This window comes from Lepidochelys kempii, chromosome 13 (genome assembly GCF_965140265.1).
Source record: "Lepidochelys kempii isolate rLepKem1 chromosome 13, rLepKem1.hap2, whole genome shotgun sequence".
Taxonomy (NCBI): Eukaryota; Metazoa; Chordata; order Testudines; family Cheloniidae; genus Lepidochelys; species Lepidochelys kempii.
This window is the reverse complement of record NC_133268.1, coordinates 8451805-8479666: the sequence shown is the minus strand read 5'-3', so window position 1 is coordinate 8479666 and position 27862 is coordinate 8451805. Positions and strand designations below refer to the sequence as shown.

The 27862-nt window shown below is 41.6% G+C and overlaps 1 protein-coding gene across 6 annotated transcripts; it reads left to right on the top strand.

The window, feature by feature from the left end:
- Positions 1 to 11290: 11290 nt before the first annotated feature.
- On the top strand, positions 11291 to 27590 carry LSM14B (LSM family member 14B). 6 transcript variants are annotated; one of them, XM_073309160.1, is made up of 11 exons: positions 11291 to 11624; positions 18512 to 18675; positions 19124 to 19259; positions 19746 to 19862; positions 22127 to 22282; positions 22473 to 22550; positions 23247 to 23273; positions 23398 to 23559; positions 23748 to 23901; positions 25610 to 25786; positions 26185 to 27590. In XM_073309160.1, exons 1-10 carry the CDS (start codon positions 11504 to 11506, stop codon positions 25779 to 25781), a joined length of 1287 nt encoding a protein of 428 aa, XP_073165261.1. In that variant the 5' UTR covers positions 11291 to 11503; the 3' UTR covers positions 25782 to 25786; positions 26185 to 27590. The 6 variants fall into 6 exon arrangements, with proteins under 6 accessions (XP_073165261.1, XP_073165260.1, XP_073165264.1 ...); XM_073309159.1 differs by having other exon boundaries at positions 22127 to 22294; XM_073309163.1 differs by lacking the exon at positions 19746 to 19862 and having other exon boundaries at positions 22127 to 22294.
- Positions 27591 to 27862: the final 272 nt, after the last annotated feature.

Genomic DNA, 27862 nt, shown 5'->3' with positions numbered 1-27862 from the left:
ATGCAGATTGTATCTAATAATTTTATAAATTTGGAACCCCAAAAGTCAATGGCAACATTATACCAATTTTCTTGAGACTCTGCCTTTTTTTCCTGCCTTCTCTTTATAAATGTGATTATGACATGAAATTGATTAAAATAATAGTGTCATAGCTCCTTCACAGAGCTGGCTCACGCAATGAAAACATCATAGTGTAAGAGGGCTTTTAAACAGGTGTTTTTCTGAACTTTGCAACAGTCTAAAATGTTTGTGGACTTAACCTATAGTAGTTGGAATAATTTTCTTAAAAAAAAAAAAAAGCAAAAAAACGAACAACTCATACTTTCAGGCTGGCCGAATCTGACTGTTGGAGAATAATCAGTGGGCCAACTTGCAGAGTAAGGTGCTATTCATTGTGAGTAACAGTTGCTGAATCTGGCCCCAAGTAAATTATAACAAAACAGGTCAGACTTAGAACACTCTAAGCCGATCTCTACTGAAGTTTGCATATTTAGGCATACATGTCTCCTTCACCCCATCTTTCTAAGAGATCATCTCCTTTTCTGATGGAGTTTGAGGATCTTCCTATGTTTCCTTCCCCCATTTTTCATGCTTTAGCACACCTACGCTTTCAAAACTCCAGAAGGAAGGACTGACCGAAATATAGAATAAAATACAATAGGCAGCAAAAGAAGAAACTAGCGTAAGTTTAAAAAGGAGTCAAATATTTTACCCCTCAAAATACATAATGGGGTACAAACGCCAATTCAAAGGAGATGATGCACCCAGGTGGACATTTAGATTCTTATGTTCTAAATTGTCCCTTTATAGTAGTGCTTTTCTTCATGAGGCTGCTCATGATATCCCTTTCATTATTGCAGAGACACAACAATACCTGCACTAACTATTAGTTAATTTTTCAGAGAGGACAGCCAACCCATGTGTTTGTGTAAACAGTCTATGTATGTATTACCAGATAGGAGGTAATTTGCATACAACACTATTTTAAAAAGAATACTAATGGAGGTAGCAATAAAGAATGTGTACGTATATCCCTCAGTCTTCTGTCAGAAAGTCAAGTTGGTTTTGAGACTATAAAACTTGTTTCCCTTAATTATTGTCCACAGAGCAAAACAGACATCCAGTTCTCCTGCAATAATCAGTTCAGTGAACCAATAAGTTTATTGTTCCTTTAGTATTCCTTGAACTGAATATTCAGCAAGTGAAGTACAATTTTACTACTTGGTAGCCTGGCACAGCTGAAGTACGAACGCACAGTACCCAAAGAACAATAAAGTTATAAATCAGAAGTTAATGTCAAGTCTACCATGGCATCGTACTGCAACATGAGAATATAAAATAGTCTTAATACTACAGAACACTTACATACAATTAAAATTCATTAGTAAAACAGAGTTTGGTAAGCAGAGCGAGGCTTCCAAGACCAGTGTCTTAAGTTTTCAAAACATGTAAAAGACGAAGTAAACAAAGGGGATTTTAAGCTTAGTTTGAATTACTTATTGTATTATATAGTGACTGAATTACCTGTGACAGCGTCACACCCCTCCTAGGTAACTTCAAATAACTTTCTAGAAAACCATTTTGCTTATATCACTGGGAAGACTGGCATAAAAACAAAACTTCTTGAATTCATCTACTCTTGCTACTTATCCCCTATCTGTTCAGCCTAACACAACAACTCTGGAAGGACCACTTTAAAGGGTTAGAGAATAAATCTCTCTCCATTCTTGGCCTCCCTCTGAGCTTCCCAACAATTATGCTAAATTGTGATGTGGACCACAAGTCCACTAGAAACTGAAGTCACTATATACCACCATCAACTTTGGAATGTTAGTTCCACAAAAACCTTGACAGGCTACATCAACCTCCCTTCATCATTACTTTTCTTCTGATAATACAGAGATTGTCAGTGTTTCTGAGCAGGTAAACATAAGTTGTATAGAATCAAAAATTCACCCGCTTCCTGAGGTTTGGCTATATTAAAGAAATTAATAAAGTTCATCTCAAGGCTTCTTCCTATGCTCTATTTCTTCTGAGGTTTCTATCTCAGGATTACTCAACCTGCATCATATCTTCTCTTTTTGTAGAGCCACACCCACCTCTATTTTACCTGGGTGGAGTAATTCAATGAGACAATAGAATCAATGTAACCTTTTGACTGTAAACATCAGCAAGGAACACTACCTACATCAGTGACTTTAATGGGTTCATAGAATATCAGGGTTGGAAGGGACCTCAGGAGGTCATCTAGTCCAACCCCCTGCTCAAAGCAGGACCAGTCCCTAATTTTTGCCCCAGATCCCTAAATGGCCCCCTCAAGGATTGAACTCACAATCCCAGGTTTAGCAGGCCAATGCTCAAACCACTGAGCTATCCCTCCCCTCCATCCTATTACAGGATTGTTCTAGCCTGATCAGTGATTCTATACATCATCATTATGGGGTTCCAATTCACTGTTTCTCACTGATTTTTCCTTTCAGTTTACAAAAAAAAAAAAAGATTTTTTGTCTAACTCACATTACCACCCTGGGCGCCAAAGCCAAATTGGGTTCTTTCTAGATCATGCATCATCAGTAATTATGATTATTCAGGTCAATTAATGCTCTCAGTTACACCTGTGCAAAAGTGTCTTCCTATGATGCTTCAGTGACAACTGTGAATCCAAATTAGCTTTCAGTAGGTTGGCGCAGGTAGTATTACGGGCATAGTAAATTACTGATGATGATTATGAGTGAGATGGAAAGAACCCAGGATACATCTGTGTGGGTGGCAATTAGGGGGAAAAAACCCCTCCTTTTACTTGTAAACTAAGGAAATTTGATATGGAAAGCAGTGAAAAAATATGAATACTAAATCTCATATGTTATTAGAGCCACTTTTCAGGGCAGAACTGCACTTTAATGGTCATTAACCACAAGACCCTTGTCCAGCTGTAAGAGTAAAGCGAGGTATTAACAAGTGCAATAATACAAAACACTTTGAAGTAGTAAAGGTCACAACTTACAAATGCACATGCAAACTATAAGGTACCACTACAACAGCCACAGCTGACAATTCAGAAAAACAGTGCAGGGATACAATTCTAATCAGAGACTGATCTAGAGTAGTTTGGCTTCTGAAAGGTAAGAATTAAATAAAATAAACAATCTGCCTCCTGAAACTTCACTAAAACCCTCCTGTTATTACGGTTTTTGTGTTGGGGAGCTACTGCTATTCCCAGCACCTTGTAACAGAGAAACAATTTGAATCCACGTCCCATTTAGAGATAAGCTGCATTTTTTTAGTAAGTATAAAATACCAAAAAAACCCAACACCCGGGCAGAAAAACAGTGAGAATTTATTGACATCCTCAAAGGTGTTTTTGAAACTTACCTTTTACAACACATCCAAGACCTACTGCAGAGAAAAGTCAAGCTATAGATCTTGCAGCAGGTGTTATGCGTGGAAAGAATGAGCATGCCACCTCGTTCCGCATAAGATGGTCTGCTCCCCCCTTGAATAGAAAGGAAGAGAATCTACTAGTGACTTGCAGGTGAGGTGAGAGAGATTAATATCTCTGGCTCCAGCACTGAGTCTAGTGTAGAGAATTAGTGCTATTCAGGTCTCTACACTGAAACATTTAACAAAAGAACTCTCTTTCCCTTATGTCCTCTCCTTACTCACACTTATTGTATATACTGCTTTCTTCTAACAAGAGGAATGGTGGCACAATCCTACTTCATCCTCTATTTAAAACTTGGTGCCAAGGAACTAGTGTTCAATGCAACTGTGACTGATCCTGCTCAAAAAATTGGTCTAATGTAGAAAGAGAAGTAGCCATATTGTTTTTAAGAGATCTTTGAAAGGTTTTTGAGTTTTCAGATAAAATTATAAGTTTTTCAGAATTTAGTATTTATATAGAATACTAAAGCTTTCTATTCTGTTGATGTTCCAGAGAGATTAATATATATGTGCTCACTAACATGTCTTTGACTTGTTCTGTAGGGAGTGAGTTTTCATTCTCCACTCCCCTCCCCTCCATTCCCTAGTCTCTATACTGAGGCTTCTTGAGAAGGTCACTAGTTAGCAGCAAATGCAGTGTTTAAATGGGTCTGAAAAGGGGTGAGGCATCCTATCATAATCAGGATGTAGCACTTTTGGTAAGACAGTGCATACCTCAGCAACCCACTTTGCTTTTTCATTTTTGCCAGCTCTGTGACCCCTTGTGACACACCATTCCCTCCCCACACACAGTTTAAATGCTGGTCCAGTGTGATGATGGGTTTGTAGTCTGGACACAATGAATTTGATTTAGAGCATTAGTTATCACTGTTACAAACTGTATATATCTTAACTAAAGAGTGGAGCTATTGGAAACTGGCTATAGGGCAAAGTTCATGGACTCCTGCCATCCCAGTTAATGCAGATCTTAACCTCAAACTTTATTTACAGACTAATCTTCTGAAGTATTGTATTTCCCACAGATGAGTTCATGGCCACCCCATCTCTATTTTATCATCTTGTAAATTCTCAGTATTCAACCTTAGGTACCATATCTTTCTCTCACTCTTGTCTCTTTTCTCACTTTCTGCCTGAAAGCTTCACGAAATCCTGCCTCCATTCTATCTTCTTTTAAGTCAGCAAAGCTGTGAGAGTAGAACAGATGTACTAAGGTTTCTGAATAGCAGCCGTGTTAGTCTGTATTCACAAAAAGAAAAGGAGTACTTGGGGCACCTTAGAGACTAACAAGTTTACTTGAGCATAAGCTTTCGTGAGCTACAGCTCACTGTACCAAGACTCACACCAGAAATGCTATGCAGCCTAAGATCATAAGAGCAAAGCAACACAAACTATGTAGCAAAACACACAACTGCAAGTTTTTCCACCTTGTACTCAGGTGCTTTAGGCCTAGACACAGCACTCCCCACTGTTCTTGAAAGGCTATCTCTGTATCCTAATTATTTCCAGCCTCAGGTTCTTTGTCTTCAGTTTGTATCACCATAACAGCAATGTTCAGCTGAGTCAGTCGTTTATATCCCATTCATTTTACCAATTAACCCACCTTCTTGAAAGGATCTCTTTTAAACTAACAGCCTCCAGTCCTGTGAACAATCATCATCCAAATATCCAAAATCGTTTAGTCAATCCTGCCTCACCTGATTCAGAACAACTTCAGCATAAAAGATGCTCATGCAGCTCAGGCTGCTATATTTTTGCCTGCCTTTAATAACAGGTATGGTTCAGTGTTTAGAGACTTTGGACTGAGCATCAGAATGCCTAGGTTCTGTTCTTGGCTTTGCTACTGAGTTGAAGGTGGGTATGTCACTCTGTACCTTATCTGCCCGTATGCAATATAAATATAAACACTTTAGAGAGGTGTGTTAGAATGAATTATTGTAAAGCACTGTGAGATCATCTGACAAAAGGTGTCATGTATGTCCAAAAAGTGTTGTTTTTGTTAAATAACGTAAATGTATGGTCCCTCCTTTCTCCATTCCATTAGGGGACCATAGTTAACTTGAAATCTCTACAGTTTCAAAGAACAAGTTATAAGTAGTTCTACTTTGAATGGTCTCTGTATATTCCTTTGCATAAGATGCACCAACAGTGCAGCCTGAACCAGTCTAGGATGTACCATTGGCATACCCTGTGAATGTGAAACGTCCATCACAAAACCCACCAGTTTCAGGTGAGAAACCTCCATTTTCAGACATTATTATTTAATATCTATAGCACCATAGCGTGTAAAGGCCACATTTGGAATTGGGACTCCATTGTGCTAGGTACTGTACAAATACAAAGTCAGAAAAGATCACTGTATCAAAAATCAAGTCCCTCTGCCAATGTTTGTAGTTGTACAAACACATTTTCTATTTTAATAAAAGCTTTTTCTCTCACCTCCTTGATGTGTGAAAGACTCCTATACACTGGCACCAAAACCACAAATTAAACAAACTAGAAAATAAATATTTTCTCTCTAATCTCTGGGTTTATTTGTAATAATAGTCGGTTTAAAAAAATAAATTGACTGTGTCCCAAAATTCCCTGACCATGTTTTCATCATTTCCATCTCTCCTCAACATAAACTATCTTGTGGGGCAGCTGCTGTCCTATTTATAGATAATCACTCTTAGACAAGATTCCACCATCTTCATAGCTATCTAAATTTATCTTATCTTTAAGGTAGGTATTAAACTTATCACTGTTATCTCACTGCTTTACAAGCAAACTAGTCTAGAACCAGTAGTTCTTTGCTGATTGGTTCTCTCAATCCCCTCTGCCCTATGAAAGAGAGGGATAGTTTCATAGTCCTTTGAGGGGTTTTTTTTTAAAAAAAGTTGTGGGAAAGCTATAGTGAAAAATTGGGTTCTTATTAGCGCAAATCTCTTATTTGCTCCTATTGTCAGGAACCTGAAATTTGACTCACCCTGAATTCATAAATAAAATCAAGCTGGACAATGAAAATGCACACAGTAAGACTTCAGTAAGCTTAGCAAAACCAGCCTCTTCTGGGCCCAGTTTTGCACTGAAAAAAATTGCTAGCATGTTACATAAACTGTGGCTGTACAAATAAAATGACGAAGGTGTTGGGGCTATTTAAGGTTAGCTAATGTACCCAGTTTGGCAGTTTTTGTTTACCAAGTTTTCTTAGTATGTCATGTATGGATAGTAATCTGGTTTAATGCTCCTATTTTTTTAATTATTTTTTTGAGCTGGGTTAGGGTTTGTACAATTACAAATTGTACCTGCTGTAGATTTGTTTTTCTTGAGAGGTGCTCAGATACTACAATGATGAGCACAGTACAAGAACCTAATAGAATTTTGGAATCCTATACTACTGTTCTAGAGGTAAAATGTAATCCCCGCCCCCAGTCGAAGACCTACTGCCCGGTGACTGTACCTATGACTTCATTTACTGTGTTATCAGCCTATATGAAATAAAAGTTTTCACCTTCCTAAATACATTATTATTCCGAGTGGTTTGAGTACTCAGATATGACCCTGGCTCTGACACTGTGATAGCCTCTGTGGTGTGAGGCTTTTCTTTTCCTTTTTTCCATTTCTTTATTTACTTTTCTATTTCCTTCCTTTAATCTCCTTCTTCCAGTGTTGTCTTCTCCCTCCACTTTCTTTCTTCCATATTACTACTATTCTCTCTGTATATCTACATTTTATTTATTCCATCTTTGCCCCCTGCATTTCTTTTTTTGAAAAAAAAAGATCCTCAGTTTTATACAGACTGACAGAGCATATTTTTTCTTCTCATGTTTCCTATCTCTTTTCATTCCCCTTCACTTCTCTCCCTCACTCCTATACTTTGTTATCCATTCCCTACTCCATAGCTAACTATTGAACATTGTTTCTCCATCCTTGCTCTCCTTCCCTCCTGGCACGTTCATTTCTTTCAACCCATTACTCAATTCCCCCACTTTTCTACTTCTTAGGCTCACACATCTCTTTACTCCTTTATATGTTATCTGTCCCCTTTTCCCCTCACCCACTCTAGAGAAAGTTCTTCCTCTCACTTTCAACTGCCCCTTCCTACCCCCCCTTGAACCACCAGCCTTTCCTGGGCCATTTCTACAATTACTCCCAGCCACCTCCCAATAACTATGTAGCAGCCCTGAGGAAATTAGGGCCTCCTTTCTCTCACCCCCATACTGCAGCAGTGGAAAGAGACTGGCTCTATGATATATGGCCTTCCTCTCTCTTCCAACTGCCACAACTGTCCCTCTATTGCTACTTCTCCACTGTATAAGACCTAGGTATTATTATTATATACTACTAACCCCACATGTGACCTTCCAGTTATATCAGCTGCCACAGCTGTCCTGCCAAACTGCCTGTAACTGTTACCAGTTGCCACAGATTTCCCTCCAATTGCCACAGATTTCCCTTCAGCGTCTGCTATCACCAGCTTCCATGGTCACCAGTTGCCATATGTTTTCCTCCAACTGTCTTCAGGTTCCACAAGTATCTCTCCAGCAGACAGTCAACAGCTGCCCGCACTTGTGTTCCTTCAGCTGGCACTGTTAGAGATCGTTTTCCAATTGACGTTCTGTCAGCAATTCCCATGTCCAAACAACTCACACTGCCACAGCCTTCCTCCTAAATGCCACTGTCATCAACTACCGTATGTCCCTCCAACTGCCACTGGTTGCTTCCAACTGCCACTAACACCAGTGGCCGTAGGTGTCCTACATACTTCCACTGTCACCAGCTGCCACCGGTTTCACTCCAACTGCCATTAACGTCATCCGCTACCACACGTGTCCCTTCAACTGACGCTGTTATCAACTACTGTTAGGGACCCACGCAGTCACCAGCTTCCACTTCCTGTCACCAAATGCCACAGAAGTCCTTTCAACTCTGCCACCAATTGCCACTTATATCCAACTTCCACTGTCTCTAACTGCTTCTGTCATCAACTTCTACTGGTTGTTTTCCTACTGTCCCAAATGCCAGCCTGTCAAACTCACATCTGCCACAACTGTCCCTCCACTGTCATCAAATGCCACTATCATGGGTTTCCCTGCAACTCCTCTTAACAGACACAAACTTCCACACAGATATATTCCAGATATATTCCGTCAACACACGCTGAGAGGTTTCAGAGTAGCAGCCGTGTTAGTCTGTATTCACAAAAAGAAAAGGAGTACTAGTGGCACCTTAGAGACTAACAAATTTATTTGAGCATAAGCTTTCGTGAGCTACAGCATCCGATGAAGTGAGCTGTAGCTCACGAAAGCTTATGCGCAAATAAATTGATTAGTCTCTAAGGTGCCACTAGTACTCCTTTTCTTTTTACGCACTGAGAGGGAGCTTTATCCAATCTTCTGACACTTAAGGGGCCAATGGCTACACTATAGATCCCCCTGAGCAACATAACTTATGCCGTCTTAAGTGCTGGGGGAGAGCTCTCTCCTGTCGGCTTAAAGCGGCTACACTAGAGAGTTTACAGCTGAGCCAGTGCAGCTGCGCTGCTGTAAGCTCTCTAAGGTAGCCATAGCCTTAACTAAGCCTACAGGGACATTACAAGTGAAAGCTGTCATATTTCTTTTCACTGATCTTCTATGATATCTGTCTTTTGTCATCCAGAAGATGCAACCATGCATAATTTAGGGCCATGCTGTGCATGAGTTTATTATTGTGTATCTCCCTTCCTGTGTGAAGTTTATGCCACTGTGTTCCATTCCTTTTTACCTTAATTATTGCCCCCGCATGACAATTCCTGTTCTAACAGGGAATGGTGGTCTTTTCCTCTCTATTGCTTTAAAATAGGGAGTTTAAAACTACTGTGATCACTTTTTCTGGTACAGGATGGAACACTGGAATCACAAGTTTCCATGAAGTCTGGAATCACAATGGCAGAAGTCTTCTGGTGTGTGTCTGCATGTTCATGAGAAACAAAAGGAGGTGGATTGAAAATACTGGAGGCCCATAAGCCATCATCACACTTCTAAAAATATGTAAGATTGGAAATGAGGACTATTAGATCAACAGTATTGTGAAGATTTGGGGACACAGAGTGAAAGAGGAAATACTTGTTCTCCAGACTTGGCTACATTTTCTCCACTATCTCGTACAGAATAATTAGCCCTGATGCCTCTGAACTGACTTCATTATTAAATTTTCTTTATTTCTGCTTGCCTTATTTTTTGCAGTTTTAACTTTTCCACAGACCTCAGTTAGATGCACCTTAAACAGGCAGTTAAATGAATTTCCTCATGGAGGGAAGTTTCTAATTGGTAGCTTTCAGGGATATAGGTATTTAAAATCAGCCTTGTTGTGCTTCAGTATAGTTATATCTTCTATTTAGAGCCAGGTTATGGACATCTAATCAAAATGTCAATAGAAAGGTTATTAATACCAGAAAACAATGATCAAATTTAAAAGTAACTTTTATTTTCAAGTATGTTTTTTTTTAATTCACATTTCAGATTCAGGTTTTTTATTTTGTACATTTTAACATTTAATTACAGGGCTTCATTAGTGAAAAGGGTGTGTGTGGGGGTGTGTGTGTACATGCACACACATACATGTGTATTCCAGGGTCAGAAAAGAGATGTCTGTGCTTTTCATGCTATATCAACCATAAAGCACTATGGTAAAGGGGGAGAACTGCTCTCCAAGCCATGGAGCACAGCTCTGCAGTGCCTTGGGGAAAGGGAAGAAATCTGTGCATGCTATTTAATGTGATCCTACAGGTCCCCTCCTTGTTGTAGAGCTTGTGGAAGGCAGGGTCCCACATAGATCTTTCAGGGATCTGTGTACTCTATACTGTAGGTCACTCCATATTACAGGGCACTGGAGGGCACCACAGTCCCTGAGGGAAAGGTTCTTCCTGGTGGAGGGCTCTGGGGGAGGCCTCTGCTTACTGAGGCATTGAAGGTAGTATGGGAGTCACTACAGGGCCTTGGCTAGGGAGGTGAGGTCTATGCTCTCTTTGTTATAGAGCCCTGGGATCTCTGCTTACTGGAATCCTGAAGGACTAATCAAAGAGGTGCTCCAGGGCCTTGAGAAGTCTCGGTCTTCCCATCATGGCCCTGCAGCTCTCTGGGAGAGGCTTCAGTTTTGTCTCTACTGCAGAGCTCCCGGGGGCCTTGCTATGCTGTAGAACTGGAGGGGGACACTGTGGGGCCCTGGGTGGGAAGCGGAGTGGTCTGTACTCCCAGCAGCAGAGTGCACTGCTGGTATGGTAGGGGGGTCCAGCTACCTACAGTCCATGTTGCTATCTCTGGTGATCTGATAGCGTGTCTTGTGGCATCCTTAATGCAGCTTCTGGAGCGATGGCAAAAGATGAGAATTTAAATTTCCAGGAGGAAGTTTCTAGCCCTTGCGGTTGTAGAGACAAGCTGGAGGGCGTGACCCAAGGGTCACCAAAAAAGCTTAACCACCAGAAGGCAAACAAACAGAGCCCCAAACTTATCCTCTTAAGAATCTCACGAGCGGGGTGGGGGGGGCCTGACCAGCAACGGTTTTAACGCTTGTGGGGGACGGCTGGGTGGGTGGGCTTCTCACCCTGCGGTCCTGGAGCACGGGAGGAGCGCGGAGGGTCCCAAAGGGGGTGGGGGGGAGTACTCGCCTCTGGAGTGCATGCTGACAGTGGGATCCTGCACAGCCCTACGCTTTGCCCTGTGCCGGCACCGCAGCGGGGTCAGGCGCGGGGTCCCGGCACGCGCCCTCCGCCCCGCGGCGCACGTGGCACGCACAGCCGGCTGGATCACGTGACTGCCGTCTGACCCGGTTTCTCCTGTCCGGTCAGTGATGGAGAGAGGCGCATGCGCGATCTCGCACCAGACCCCCCCCCACCCCCAGTCTCCCTCCGCCCTATATAAGGCGCCGACGGCCGCGGCGGGGCTCCCGACTCCGCAGTGCGTGAGGGGGCGAGGCTGGGCGGGCAGCGCAGCTACCTGAGCGGCCTCACCCCCGCGTCTCGCCAGGGCCTATACCACTGAGCGGAGCCTCCTGCCGCTTTCTCCTCAGCCCCTAGCCAGGCCGCGCGGCTGGCCCCGGCGGAGCCATGAGCTCGGGCACCCCCTACATCGGGAGCAAGATCAGTCTCATTTCCAAGGCGCAGATCCGCTACGAGGGCATCCTCTACACCATCGACACCGAGAACTCCACCGTGGCGCTGGCCAAAGGTGAGGGCGGCCGGGCCAGGCATCCTCCGCACGGTGGGGGCGGCTTCTCCCCACGGAGCAGACCGCGGGGCCGGCCCTGGGAGGGACGGGGGAGTCGGGCCTAGGCGTCCGTCCGGCTGCGCGGGGGAGAACCGGGGGGCGGTGGGACCCCTGGTGCGGGATAGCGGAGGCGCCGAGAGTCGCCTCCCGCCTCGACGACGGCAGCGATGCGGGGGCGGCGGGGGGGCTGCGGAGTCGACGTGCCCGGGCTCATTTACGGGGAGACGGCTGAGCAGGGGCCGGGGAACCTGCCGTGGCTGGCTGGCCGCCCCCGGCCTCGGGGGCTGTGGGCCCCGGCAGCGCCTCCCTGCCGTGGCTCCGAGGCGGCTCCCTCCCGATGTTGCCTGGACCGCGGCTTCACTCCGTGTTCACTCCCTCTCCCGGGGTCTGGGAGGCTCTTTCAGCCCCCACCCGCCTGAACAATGAGCCTGGCGAGGGAGGTGTAAACGGGCAGCAGCTGGAGCCAAGCTGCTTTGCCGCGGTGGTCTGGCGAAAGCCCCAGGGACCCCGCCTCTTGTTTCAGTCTGGGGATGGCTGACTCGGACTCCAGCTCTGAAATACCAACCTGCCCAAGCTCAAGTGTGGGGGCCGAGTGAGGCGCAAAGCCTTAATTACAGCCGGGGCTGGTTCATTTCGCTGTGGCCCCTTTCGTGATTCAGCATTTGATTAATTACTTTGCAGTGTCAGAGCTACAGCGTGCAGCATAGTGAGCCTGGCCTGTAGTGCAAATGGTCCAATGCAAGAAAGTCAAATAGTCACAAGAGAGCTAACTGCTGGATATACTACACCTTACTTAGAGGCTGGTGGGAATATTACAAGGCCTTTTTTGGACACTTGTTTAATTTCTCAAGCATAGTGCAGCAATTCAGCTTTTTTGTGAAGAAAATATGTGAAAGAGCTGCTAGTATCTGAAGTTTCCCTGTTAGTCTTAAACAACCACACTTCCTTCTCTTAGAACAGAATTTTATGACTAAATTGTTGTAACAGTATAATTTCTATTACTTGGATGATAGCATTATTCTGCAATGTTTGGATTGGGTGAGTAACCGATCAGAGTGTTTGTGGAAATGGAAGAATCTTAAATTCTGTTAATTTTTTTAGTAAAATAAGGTACAAAACCTAAATCTTGATTCCTCATTTTAATACTTGTGATCAAGAATTGGACTACATTCAAACTGTATAATATTCTGGAATAGTAATCTCTTGTGCAGTGCCCTTAAATCCTGTGTATACTCTTCAGTCTGTTTACCTGGGTTTTTGACACTCCATGCTTTTCTGGTTCTCCTATCTTGCAGACTGCTTCTTCACTTACTCCTTATTTTGCTATTTGTCCTTGGGCATACTGATCTTGATTCTCTCCTAGACTTTCGCTGTCTCTTATTTTCATCTACCACCTACACAAGTGACTCTCAAACTTGCTTCTGACTAGAATCTTAAGTCTGTTTGCCATCTCATAAGTCTCTCAAACCAGATTTGTTCCATGATGCTTTTCTAACCATCACCTCCACTATCCTCCTTTTATTCCCAGCCTGCTATCTCAGTGTAAGCTTTTTCTTCCTTCGTCTCTGCCTTGTATCTTTAGTTTTGTTGCTTTCTCTCTCTTCGCATTTTACCCTCTCCTCATTTCCCTAATAGGGGAAAAGATTTTGTGCCCTTTGTCATGTCTAACTTTCCTTGCTATCACTTCTTCCTCTCCAGTCTGTTGAAAATATTACTTCTAAAATCATTGAACTCCTCCTGTCTCTCAAACTTTAATCCTTCCACTAGCAATGTCTTACTGCATCAGATTCAAGGACCTCATCTTACCATACTGGGAAGTATTCAGGGGATCCAGGCAGTCTTTCCTGGTCCACAGTTCCTATGTGCCGAATTGCAGATAAAGAAAATCTAATTTGGACATTTGAAACCTACTTAAAATGAGTTTTTTGAATTTCCGATATCGGACTAATTTCAAATAATGAGATGTAGCTGATCAGGATTTGCCTCCCCAAAAGCATGCATGTGTCTAACACTATGTACTTCATCACATGCTTTACAAAGCCTGAGTAACATATTGTATGTAAGGAAGCTAGGAGAAGAGAATGGAATTCATTTGGATGCCAACAAGGCTGTCTGTCAACTGGAACAGCAGGGCTATGGCTGCAGCTGCTTTTCCCTTTAAGCGCGGGTCCTAGCATCCATATATATATACACACACAAATGCAATTTCTTTACCTATGTCCTATCTACACTGCTGATTCAGAGCCTCCTTTGTAATGAGTGGGATGCAGCAGTCTCCTCTGTAGCCTTTGTTTTCCACCTAGCATTCACTACTTCAGTGCTTAAGTGGAGTGAGTGCCTTTCACAGGACCTCTACCAGAAGAATGTCTTCATATGTATTAAATTAGTGGGGGGAAAATACATGCTATTTGCCTTAGAAGTCTATAAGTCTTAAAAGTATTTTGGATGTTGGTCACTTTTTAATTTGGTGCACTGCCTGCAGCGTATTGGCATCTGTGTTGTAACTTAATTTCTTAACTGGGAAATTGGCAGATTCATATTCCATTGTTAAAATGCTACTTTATAAGTTTTTCAGATCACATTTTGCCTTTGAGCTGAGACTAAGATTTCTTAAACTACAGGATTTATGTCAAAAGTGTTTTCTGATGCCTGACCACAATAATAGTGCTGCAGTCATACTTAGACCCATGCCATTGTGACAGAAGTGTAGCTCATAAATAAGACATTGATTTGTTTGGAGAAGTAGAGAAGCATTTTGAACTCTTTACAGATTCTCTCAAATTGCAGATAACTAGCAAATGTAGCAATGTCAATTTAAAAGACTTGCAATAACAGACTTCTGTCCAATGTTCTAGGTGTCCTAACATCATTTTAGAGCAGTAAGATCTCAGCAGTACAGAAATCATGTTAGCAGGAACTAATCCAGACATCTATAGAAACTCTTTTGCGCCCCCTTATCGTTTTGGGATGTATCTCCTCAATTTTCTCTAAAACTGACATTTCTTTTGCAGTGTGTCTGGAAGGTCACCACATTCAGGCTATTTCAGACCAAGGGAGGAGCAAGTTAGAGTTTTGAGGCTATCGCAGCACACGCTGCAAGCTGCTACCTCTCTGAGGTGATCCAGCTTGGGTAGCCCCTGCTGACTGCACATATAATAGTATGGCATGGGGTGAGAGGCAGTCCCTCGGTTAGGCTGGTCTCAGACCCTTTCAGCTTTTAAACTTCAAAACACGTTAAACTCCACCTGGAGACTGATGGGAAGCCAGTGCAGATCTCAGAGCTCTTGTACCATATGCTCCCAGTGAGATGCCCCACTTAGTAAGCAAGCTGCTGTGTTCTGCACCAGCTACAGGCCCTGATAAGTATAGCCCCATGTAGAATGCACTGCAGTAGTCTGATCTGGAGGTAACAAATGCATGGAGAACAGTGGCAAAGTACAAATCTGAAAGGAAGGGTTGCAGCCTTCTAGTTAGCTGTAGATGGTAAGCTGCCTGGGTTACTGCGTTACTCAGAAAGATTGATGTTCCCTCTGGCTGCTTCCCCAGTCCATCATCACCTCTTATGTGCATTGAGCATCAGTCAGTTTACTCTCATCCATGCTCCAGTTTCAGCTAAACACCAGATTAAGTACAGAATCACGTGAGCAGAGTTGGACAAGACAGATGTACAGGTGAGTCTCATCAGTCTATTGAAAGTTCTGCTCCCTGTTCCAAATATGGCTCCATATACGCATTGGACAAGAAGGTGACAAATGACAACCTGCAGCACTCCTCACTGCTTCTGAGGAGGAGGAGCAGTTTCCTACAACTAGCTCTTGAGAGCCATCTGAGAAAGGAATAAAGCCACTGACAAGCAGCACTGTCTATTCTGCTAGGGTTAGCTGGTGAGAACAATTCAGGCTGTAATCGGCTGTATCAGAGGCAGCTGATCTAATGCCTGATGGGACACCTAGTCTTCATCCATCACAAGTCTTACTGTACCAGTCTAGAGCCCTGTTGATTGAGGGTTAAGGTGATAATTCATTATCTAGATGCCTTTATCTTCCCTTTTTTAGGAAAGGCTGTGGAGAGGTGATGCTGGTTGATAATTAGCTAGATTGTCAGCATCAAGCTGCAGTATTATCACCACTTTGTTTAGCATGGTTTCTGGCTTTTACATTTAGAAAAGGTGGATGACATACCTTACTTGTTAGTTTCTAAACATAAACAAGAGTTCAGTTATATGCTGGGATTAAGTTGAAAACACTTATGTTTGAGACTGTTTCTCTGGAAGTGGACAAGCAGTCAGTTTTTATAAGCTGTTAGATGGGATGAGATAAGAGGTCTCAGTTGCTCTTCCTGAGTATGAAAAATACAAAATCTCTAGCTTGTGCTAATCTTTTGAAGATCCGTTTTATGTAGCAAAATTTTGCTACATAACAAGTGTCCAAATTGCATGAATAGTGCATGAGAGAAGTATAAAGTAGAATCTTGCTATTCCGCCCTTTGGGTGGGGGGACATGTTCAAACTGAAGCTATGTCCACACTACAGACTAGAGGTGTGATTCCCTCCACGTATGTGCACATGCTTGCACTAACATTCACTGGGCTAGCGTGAGTATTAATAGCATAGCTGCAGTAGCTCTGGTAATGGCAGTGGACACCGCTGAGCTGTGCCAAATATGAACCTGCCTGGAACAGGTGGGGATATACTTGGCATGACTGAGCTGTGCATCCTCTTCCCATGCTACTGTGGCTACACTGCTATTTGTACTTGTGCCAGCTCACTGAGAACTAGCATGAGCATGTATACTCAATCAGGAGAATCGCACCTCTAGCTTATGGTGTTTGAAGTAGCTTAAAAGGCTTTTGCAGACTCAGCAGTGCTGGAACAGAGGAGCATTAATCAGTTACTAGTGTCCTAGCCCTGTTCCAAGGATGTGCCAGGTAATGTAGTACTCTGCATTGACCTGTAAGGAGAATATGATTGACGCTAGTCCTGCTCAAATACGAGCAACATCTTAGTCTGTGCTTCAAGAAACTGCAAATCTAGAAGTCCATTCAGTGCAACTTTGCAGTTTAGTGATAGCTCAGTGTTCACAAAATGAAGTTCAATTGTGTTTGAGTTCTTTGCTTAAGGTGTAAGGTAGGCAGTATATGTATTAATCATGAAACGAATGGCATTCCGCTCTGGGAGTGGAGAGAGGTGAATAATGTGCGTTAACTTGTGTTTTACCTGTAGCTACCACACTCTTTCTTGAAAAACTAAATTAAATATAAGGTCATGGTTTGAACTCTAAAGCTTTAAATGGAGTGGGACTAGAGCTAGGTGAAATCTTTTTATGGAAAACAATTTTGGATTGACCACAAATATTAATGAATTTGTGCTGAGTTCATCAAATAGTTTTGACCAAGTAATAAAAAAAATCTTTAAAAACCTCTATCTTGATGATGTCAACAAAATGTTTTGTTTCAGCTATACTTGACTTTTTTGTGGGGGAGGCATTTTGCCAAAAGCAAAGGAAAACTAGTGTCACAAAATACTTGTAGGAGTAGGAGGAGAGATTTTAATTTGTCTTCCACATCACAGGCCAGTACCCTTGCCACTGGTCTATGACAGATTCTGATATGAGGCTTTCTCAGTCTGTATCTGCAAAAAGAACAGCAGGACTTGTGGCACCTTAGAGACTAACACATTTATTTGAGCATAAGCTTTCGTGAGCTACGGCTCACATCGCATGCATGCCACGAAAGCTTATGCTGAAATAAATGTTAGTCTCTAAGGTGCCGCAAGTCCTCCTTTTCTTTTTGCGGATACAGACGAACAGGGCTGCTCCTCTGAAACCTGTCCGTCTCCTGTGTTGCAGCTGTTCACTCTCTCAATAAAGAAACTGGTCATTGGCGTAGGAACTAGAACTTGAATATCCCTCGTTCTAGGTGGGTGCATAAGCCACCAGACGAGAGTTGTCCTCGCTTTTTCCCTATCCCAGTGACAGTTGTAAGAACAGCCCAGGTGAATACCCAAACCACTGGACTAAAGGTTATAAGGGAGCTGCTGTTCCTAGGTGTTCTGTGAATCTAGTTCTCCTTTGTTTTTGTCAGATTGCCCAAATTGTGGCTGCAGGATCAAGCTGGGATGTTTTTGACTCTTTGGAAAGATTCAGCAAATGTTTGGCCCCAAACTATTTTTTAATTTTTTTTGGAATTGCCAGTGAACACAAGAATCCATTATTTGCTCAACTGTAGTTGGGACCTTGCTGCTTGAGATGGCCCCTCTTGTGCTATTCTGCCACAGTTGTGGTGGTTGGAGGAACTCAAGCTCGATCCCAGTTTAAGAGGAAGCTGATGGTAGAGCAGCCTTGGGTAAGGGGGCGATGGCAGCTCACCTTAGAAACAGGCTTCATCAATACAAAATAGCCCAAGTCATTGACTTTAAGAATCACCTGTTTACATAGACTACTGCTGAGGTGTGCTTTAGAAAAATCTGATGTGTGGGGATCAGGAAGAGTTTGTTCTAACATTGTGACCTGATTTATTGGGGGGGGGGGGTGTGTGTGTATGTGTGTGTGTGTGTGTGTATATGTGTGTGTATGTGTGTGTGTATGTGTATATATATATATATATATATATATATATATATATATATATATATATATATATATATATATATATATATATATATATATATATATATATATATATATATATATATATAAATAAAAATATAGGAGGGATACTTATAGCCTTGAGTACATGCCCTTTGCTGTGGCATAAAGCTAAACTTCACCTGAAACTATATAGTGCTGGAGAAATAAGTTGCAGTACTAGTAGAGGCTAATATCTACTACTTTCTCTCTTAAATGCTGAAGTGCGGTCATTTGGTACTGAAGACCGTCCCACAGACAGACCTGCTCCTCCAAGAGAAGAGATTTATGAATACATAATTTTCCGGGGAAGTGACATCAAAGACATTACTGTATGTGAACCTCCTAAAGCTCAACATACTCTGCCTCAGGATCCTGCCATTGTCCAAGTAAGAATTTCAGTTTTAAATGATGGTGGAAAGTTTTGAGGCAATATACTAGCAGTTCAAAGCTTGACCTAAACAAGTCTTCAGGTTATAAAGATGGTGTTACAAAACTGAAGGTCAGTGTAAATGTTTCCAAGAATTTTCATAATTCAAGCGGAAACACTGGTTTTCAACCAAATACTTCCCTTCAATCTTTGTGGCCAAAGTATTGCAGCATTGAAAACCTGGTAAGCAGTCCAGATTTTAATAGACCCAGGTGTAATCACCACAGTAAGTTATCTTTAAATATTTTCATAAATTCATTTACATTTTAAACAACCTTGTTACTTTTAGTACCTTAAAAGCACTAAATCCCCCACTGCAAGGACAGTGGGGAAACAGGAAATACAAGAGTTCAGAAACTGCTGGGTAGTCAGTGAAAATGTACTTACACTATTATCTTGTTATGCAGTCTTCACTGGGCTCTGCCTCTACATCATCCTTCCAGCCACATGTGCCTTATAGTCCATTTAGAGGCATGCAACCCTACAGCCAGCTTGCTGCCAGCTCTTTACTTAGCCAGCAATATGCAGCTTCATTAGGTTTAGGTGAGTAAAAGCTTGAAGATGTACTCTTTGAAATTGTAACCCCGTCTTTAAGGCGTGGTTACACAATGGTTTGTGCCCTAGTGTTACTAATAACTACATTGTTCTGAATTGACTGTTTGTATCCTCTGTCAGCAGTTAAAGCAACCAGCCTTATGAAATGAGGCTTCATTCTAAAAAATCTTAATTTAAGAAGTGTGTGTGTGTAGAGACAGTAAGAACAGCATGAGTCTACTAGCATCTGTTTGAAAGTACTGTATATAAGCTTAAACATTTGGTTATTGACTTAATGAGGACATAGTCTGTTTCTAGTTTAAGATGCCCTGCATATACTGCACTCTGGTAAAGAAAATTGACTCCAAATATGTAGCATCTCAATACTATTCTAGGTAACTTCTTGTATCTCTTTCCAAGTCCTCACAGTGTCTCAACTACCTTGCCTTATTTGTGTACCTTTTTTGCTTTCTCTTCTCCCCTCTGTATCTTTAGAGAAATTGGTAAGCCCTCCAACATCAGCAGCTGCTTCCAGCCCTAGCTCTTCTCCGTCTCCACAACCTGTTTCAGAGCCTGACATGTCTTCCGAGCCACATCAGCTCTCTTCCAAGGGTAACAGCAGTTTGAGGACTCTAAATATTTGGAAGAACCTGCATGGTGTTTGCAAAACATTCTGTTCTGCTTGTTAACCCTCTCAAAATGACAGTACTTATGTGTAACTATAGCAAAACGGATACATCGTTCTTAGTTCTTGCTTTGTTGACCATTTGTTAGCGCTCTGGCTTACTACTACTCTAGAAGAATTGATTGGCGGGCTGGGGAAGGAGAACAAGTACAGGATAGTGGTTAGTCTTCGCAGGGAAGGCTGGCTGCAGAAGATGTTTGCTTGTTGGGACATACCAATGGATATTTATTGCCAACTTATAGAATGGCATGAAGTAGACCTTTCCTTTCTGTAGAGGAAGGAATGATGCTTAGAGCCCTACAAATCCATGGATATCTGCTCTATATCTCTGGATATCCACAGATAATTTTTGTGGATCAGATGCAGATACAAATTTTGTTTCCGGGTAGGGCTATAATGATATTAAGTTGTGGGGTAACTGCTAATTAGCTAGGTCCTTAAGGAAATACTAGCGCCTTCTCCCATTTGTTGTTGGAGAGGAATTTCTGAATGCATTCCGCACTTGACATGGGCCATGAATGCAGTTTTCATGCTTTACTGATTGAACGTCTTGTTTGACCATCTGGATTCATGAAAACTATCATATCTGAGCTAAGATGTGACCGTTTGATCTTAAATTTTATGCACTAAATTGAATCCAGTTCAAAAGTAGGTTAAGGGGAAAACTAGGTTGAAGAGCTTTGCAGTGTTTTCAGGGCAAATAATGTGGGTACAATCCACATGTGTAGGTAGCTGTCATGAATCTTATAATCTACACTTAAAAAAATGCTTGGGTCAAGTTGGAAAGCATGCATGCGTGTAGCTCCCCTCCTCTTTTTGGCCCATCTCTATCTCTCTGAACCATATCAAAGATCCAACTAAAGTAAGCTTCAAAGTGCTGCTTGCTGACAGTAACTACTGGGAAGGCTTAATATCTAGACATACTCTAAGGGTATTATTTCTTCTTGTGGCAGTCTTAAGTGTATACTAGATTAGTATGTGGCACAATAGAGAACCCTAGAAATAGAATGCAGATTCAGGATGCACTAAAATAAGCAATGGCTTGGCTCATGTAATGGTGTAATGCATTTCTTGATCTTAAACTGAACCAGTTGCATGAAGAAAATATCTCTATCCTCACTTATGCAAAACTACCTAACATTCTGTTCATCAAATTTTATGTTCATATAAAGAGTTAAGTGTGTGATGTCTCAAAGTACCAAATATTCACTTCTTTGCAATCATAGGGAATGAGTATTTGTCTGAACACTTAGTCTGACTTTCTAATGTGGCTTGTTATACTTCACACCATCAAGATACATTCCTAAATGTGCCATAGTATAAAAAAAGTCTTGAAACAAAAGTCCAGGAGCTTGGTTAAGGTTGAAATGTTACCCTCTAACTCCTGTACTATATGCTTTAATATCTAGGAAACATTGAGAGACCTGACTAGTTTTAACTTGTTTCTGGGTTTTCTTGGTGGTTTTTTAACAGTACCCAGCTACTTGATGTAGTGTCCTTATGGAACGACTTCCAAATGCATGTAAATATGACTTGTACTTGATGAACCATAACTACTAGAGCCATTAAACATTTATTTTAACAATAGATCTGACATGGATGCCACGTTAATCTGGTTCTACTTATCAAAAAGCTGAGTACAGTAAGACCAAGCTATTGATAGAGTAAAGGTTATGCACATTGAGACATTCTCAACTACTTTGAAAACGAAGCACTTTCAGGAAAAGTCTGAAGCAAGCTTCTTTTAGCTAAAAAATGTACTTATTCTGTAAAATTATACACAAACAAGAATACCTAATGAAGAGAAATGGGAATTCGTACGTTTTGGAAGCTTATTGCATATATAGTGACTTCTTAATTTGATATGCATATTAACTTTGTCCTTAACTATTACTATAACATAGCAAATTGGTAACTTTGCATTCTTCAGGAGTAACATTGTTGACTTGGTTTATGGCCCTGAGCTCATGGGGCGAAACTTGTATGCCAACACTTACTCAAATGTGTAGTGACGCATTGCAAACCCCCATAGCAGAATAATGGAAGTGCCTAGGAGGTTCTGCGGAGGTATTGTTAAATCTGTTTTTGATCATGGAGGTTCAGGAGCAATGTTGGCATATTTCTTGCATGCAGTACTTCCTGGAATGCAACTAAAAAACTAGTTATTGTAATAACCCCTTTGTTTTTCCAGGTGCTGGCTTCCCATTGGTTCACCAAGTACGCAAAAGCCCCATGGTGGAGCAGGCTGTTCAGACTGGTCCAGTTGATAACATGAATCAAAAAAAGCCACCCCCAGCAAAAGTAGTTTCTGGTATCCAACGCAATGGTCGGCAGATTCCGCAAAGTAGTAAGACAAATGGTATACAAGTCTTGTTTTCAAATGGGTATTTGGTAGAGCTTCCTTCAGAAAAATGTTGAAGTAACTTTGAACAGTCCTTAAGCCTGCTTGATGAGTTAACTTTCAACTTCTAAGGTAAGCTAACTTTGTTCTTGTATGCTTGGGTTATAAACAGTCTTCCTTTCCCTGTTTGCTTTAGATACAGTTCAGCCACCACCTGTGCAAACTCAGGGCCAGGTGAATGATGAAAACAGAAGACCTCAAAGGAGAAGATCGGGTAGGCTAACTTGACCTTAAACATGCAAACTGCTGTATAGAACTCCAATTCCCTGCTCATATAATTGAGAATAATGGCTAACATAAGATGCTTATGAGCAGCACCATGTTAATAAATAAAATAAAGGGGGAACAAAACACAGCCAAAAGAGCATTCAGGTATGCAGAAGTAATGCTTTCTTAGCTCCAGAGGTTACTCTACAAAAACCTTGCAGAGCCATAGAGAACATACCAGGGGAGAATTGCTCTGTTGTATCTCCCCTGAAACTCAGGTTTACGCATGTAAACTTGCTATAAATTGTTGCCTTTACACAGACTACCCCTCGTACTGTGTAAGGATCTTCAAAAGGGATTTGAGGTAGCCATAACCAGCCAGACCATGTTATCACAGCTTATCTAAGTTGTCTTCCTCATGTATTGTAGAGAACCATGTAACTGGTTCCAGCCTTGTGTGGGTTTCCTGAAATATGTACATATCCCAATGTGTGTGGATTTATGGACTGAAATTCCTTCAGATTCCTTGGGAAACTTTAATTGTTTAGTTTTTTCACCACAGACTGTTTGGCATTATCTTTATAGTAGTTGAATGCAATGCTGGCAGGGAAAATTGGCTGTAGTTATCTAACTTAACAGTAAGACTAACTTTTTGGAAAACATTCTTGGATGTTAAAAGTATTGCTATAATGTGTTTCTACAGTGAAGAGCAGACGTCTCTTTCAAAGAGGTGTGGCATAATCACAGGACTGGAAGCCAGAAACTCCTGAGTTCTAATCCTGGTTTTCTCTGGCCTTGACCAAGTCATTAACCTTCCTACGCGTTACCAAGTGTTTAAACTCTCCTGCTTTCAGGAAACAGGAGAACCAGGAATCGTTCTAGAGGACAAAATAGACCAGCCACTGTGAAGGAAAACACAATAAAGTTTGAAGGTGACTTTGATTTTGAAAGTGCAAATGCACAGTTCAACCGAGAGGAACTTGATAAAGAATTCAAGAAGAAACTGAACTTTAAAGGTTTGTGTCTTTAGTAAAGCCATTTACATTTGATAACTTTAAGGATGGCGTATAGACAACCTCTTGCTCTGAGAAATTACATGATTGATTAACATAGGGAAGAATCTCAATCTAGTTTGAAGGAGCAAGAAAACTGATGGCTCTTCAGTACGCAGCAAGGAAGTGTGTAATTAATCTTCTATCTTCAGATGACAAAGCTGAGGCAGGGGAAGAAAAGAAGAGTGATCCTGGAGTAGCAACTCAGAATGATGGCAATGCAGATGAAGACCTCCTTGGACCCAATTGCTATTATGATAAATCAAAGTCTTTCTTTGACAACATCTCTTCAGAACTAAAATCCAGGTAATTAGCTTTCTGAAGCTCAGCCTGTCTTATGCCACTTAGTGCAGGCAGTATCTTAGAGAGGTCCTAGGCTAGGTAATGCCTAGCCCTTTGTAAGAACATGGATAAATGAAACTCTGCGTCTTGAAAGGCTGCTTCTATTCAGTTTTGGATGATCAGTAACCAGGCCTTTGAAAGGCATGTGGCCACAGAATTTGACAGCTCACTAGATGCTACTAAACTTTTAAATACTGATATCTGATCTTAGAACAAATTGCAGTCTTGGTTTGTTTTTTTGGGGGGGGATTCACTTGACCTAACACTTGTTCACATCTGATATGCCAAAAGCTTTAAACACAGATGTGAACACAAGACATCCAAATGGTAAACTATTGGAATATCATAAACTATCTTTTAGACATTCTAGAAACCGTTTTAAAATATCCTTAAAACGTCTTTACCCAATTTTTTTCTGCTTAGTCTTTACCATTTGTCCTCCAAGCCTGAATTTGTTCCATTAAGACTATGGAGTTGCTTGCTGTTCTTCCATGTAAAAGTGCTGCAGTGTTCGTAGGGGAAAGGCTAAATCCAAGCTGTTCTATGCTTCCATTAGAATTTCCTAAAGATGATTCCTTAATTTAAGGATTTTATTTAAAACATTGGCTCTAAACTATGTGTCCCTTAAATGTCTATTTAAAAAAAGTTATCCTGGGTTTTAAAATATTAATCCCCTGGTCACCTATCCATTCCTGTCTCTTTACAGACAAGTGGTGGCTAGATTGTCCTAGATTGTTTCTGAAGTTCTAAACCCACTCCTCTCCCATTACTGTATGCTGCACTTCCTTGGTTAACAGTTGCATTTTTATCCCTCTGAGTCGCTAATTGCACTCTATTTTTCTTCCTATATAAATTGTGCAAAGTAATCAATGTTCATCTTTATCTTGCAGGGGAGGGGTGGCAAGGTCTAAAGTAGAGCTCTATTGTAGAAGTCAGACCTCTAATGCTTTAATCCAGGCTCTGCTGCTGAATTTGTGTGGACCTTAGGCAAATCACTTCAGCTGTTTCCTTGTACCCTCTTTTCCCTTTATTTAGGCTGCAAGCTCCTGAGTTCAGGAACTGTTCTTGTACAGCTTGCACAACAGCCGTGATCTTGATTGATTCTAGGGGCTACTGTAATTCTGAATCTTTAAACTATGAGACTTAAGTGAAGGATCTATCTGTGTCAGCACTCAAACCCAACTTTGATAGTTCCACTTTCAACAAATGAGACTAGGAAATATAATCCTGTCTCTGTATAGTGATCTAGAGTTACCGTTTTTGTGGGGAAGGAGGAATCTAGTGCTTTCTAGTTACTAAAGCTGGTCTAAAACAGTCTCTCCTTTCCTGGTTGTCATGATTGAAACTTGGTAGATCTTAATTGCTCTAAAAGTACCAATAGCATTTCAGGAAAACAGGTGGAGGGTACTGCAGCACTATTGGAAACAGGACTGTTGAGTCCCTTTTAAGGCACTTGTGGTTCCAGCTTCCAGTTAGGATGAAATGGTAACTAACAAGAAGACAGTTGAGCTATCACTCAATATGTGACTTGAGTAAGGGTGCAGAGAAAGCAGACTGCAGTACATTAGGCTTTCTAGATCTCTGTAAAATGAGTTCCTCGCTCCTGCCCAAGTGGTATGGACTTTCCCCAGAACCATCTTCTGAATAATGTTCATGCTTGACTCTTGTTCAGTTCCAGGCGTACAACATGGGCTGAAGAAAGGAAGCTTAATACAGAGACATTTGGCGTGTCTGGCAGGTTTCTTCGTGGACGTAGCTTTCGTGGTGGGTTTCGAGGTGGAAGGGGTAGTGGAGCAGCACGGCGAAACCAAACAACTCACAGAGCTGGTACTGGAAGAGTGTAATGGAGGCAAGTTTTGTAGCAAATGTTGTGTCTAAATATCTGTTCAACTTTTAACTTGGCTGCTAGTTTTGCAAGCAGACCTAAGGTGATTCCTTATGGATGCACCTTTCATGCTCTCTTCATATCAGGTGGGATCTGGATAGAGCAGTCTTAATATCATTATCATGCCACTCGTGGTTATTCTTTGCTGGGGCTGACATTCTGACCAAGTCTAAATAAAAGGGGCCCTTGCCTTCCTCCAAGATAATGGAATGCAAATGCAATCTCTGTGTGTTGTGTTTTGGTTAAGCAAGTGTAGCTTGACCAGGGGAACTAATCTCAGATTAGTGTTTCTGTGGGCAGGGATGGGAAGGAGGTGGGATTGGTCTCCTTTATTTGATACCGAATACTCTCTTTCTCTGCAGGCTCTAAATTCCTCTGCCATGAAGGTGAAAATTATGTATATAGGATGAAAACTAACTGCTGCACCAATGTGGGATAAGAATAAGCCCTTGTTTACTGTCTGAAAGTCAATTACAGAAGTTCATGTACAACTAGTATTTTGGGCTTCAGCTTAATTTGAACCAGTGTCTAAGAGCTGGAATGTTTTTGGAAGAGGGAATGTGTTCAGGATTATCTTTTGGAGTCTTTTTTTTTTTTTTTTATTTTCCGAAGTGCAGGCTAACTTAAAATATGGTGTTTTTTTCTGGGACTCTAAAAGGATGCTGTAGTTGAAACAAAGTAAAACTCCCTTTCTGTACCCTGAAGATCATGCTATTTTAACTTTCTTTAAAACAGAACCAAAGCATACTTGAAGTAAACCAGCTAACTTGTTTGTTCTGAGCAACCAAATGTACCCTTTGCTGCTGCTGATCGCTCATTAAGGCAGCATAACTTCAATACTATGTGGTGTCTGGAAATACAGATTTCCAGTGCTGAAGGGGGTTGTGTATAGTGTGACTTGGGAATACTGGGTGGCTGCTGATCATGTGATAGTGGGGGGGAAAAAAGGTTGTACAGTTATTTGCAAGTCCACTATTCTTTCAGGGGTACTGCATGATTCCATGCAATGGCACAAGATCAGTCACTTGAGGCTGTCTCTGAAGTCCTGTTTGGAGGAGAGAGCCCAAAGCCTCTAACTAGCCAGGCTCTATGTAGGGGAGAGTGCTATGCTGTGTATCCTCACTCATTAAAACAGTGCTAGAACAGCAAGTGATCTCCTACATGCAGTGTTCAATACTCTGTTAAATGCTTTTGCAGTAGCTTACCTGTAAACTAAGCAAGAATAAAGGCGGAGAAACATCTCAAAAGGAGCAATTTGAGGAATGGCTTATGACTTATTGCCCCCCAACAGTACCAGATTGTGTAAACAGTATACACTGCAAACAGTTTTATGTACACTAGTAGGCTCTGTGATGGAACACTATAAAACGTTGCTTTCCCTAAACTAAGGAAGGGGAACCCATGTAATGAAGCTTATCGGATGGGTGTTTTTTAATTTCTCTAACCCCCCCAAACTGTAAATAGTTCTTGTTTTTTGTTGAGGTGTGGGGAAAATTGGGGGGGAGGGGTTATAAACTTGTTTGCATGAATAAGTGGGTTAAGCTTATAAGTTATAGGCATGTGTTCTTTTCACGATGGGGAATTTTGTTGAAAAAGCACTTTGATAACTGAACCCATGACATAGCCAGAGTTTTAGTTTATGCATCGACTAAGTTACTGTAAAAGCTTGGATTTATTTTTGTTAGGACCTCATTGTTAAGAGTTAGAACAGAGCTGCGCCATTGCTATGGAGTAATGTAAATTGTAATAAATAAACGTGTATGTTTAACACTTCTCCTATTTTTGTTCCTGTAAACAGCTAACGGTTGGTTGCTTGCAGGAGCGTTACTCAGTGGCTATATGGCTGAAACCTCTGCTTTGAAATAAGCCAGAGACCTAGTATCTAATGAAGGGTGGGCTTGGTGTTAATCACAGCTAGAACTGTGTAACTTATTTGTATGAAACCACTCGACAGATCTGTACTTCCTCCACAGCTTCATATTTCCATCCCTTCATTTTGGATGACCACTTCTCTTGCTTCAGTGGCAATGAAGACTTCAG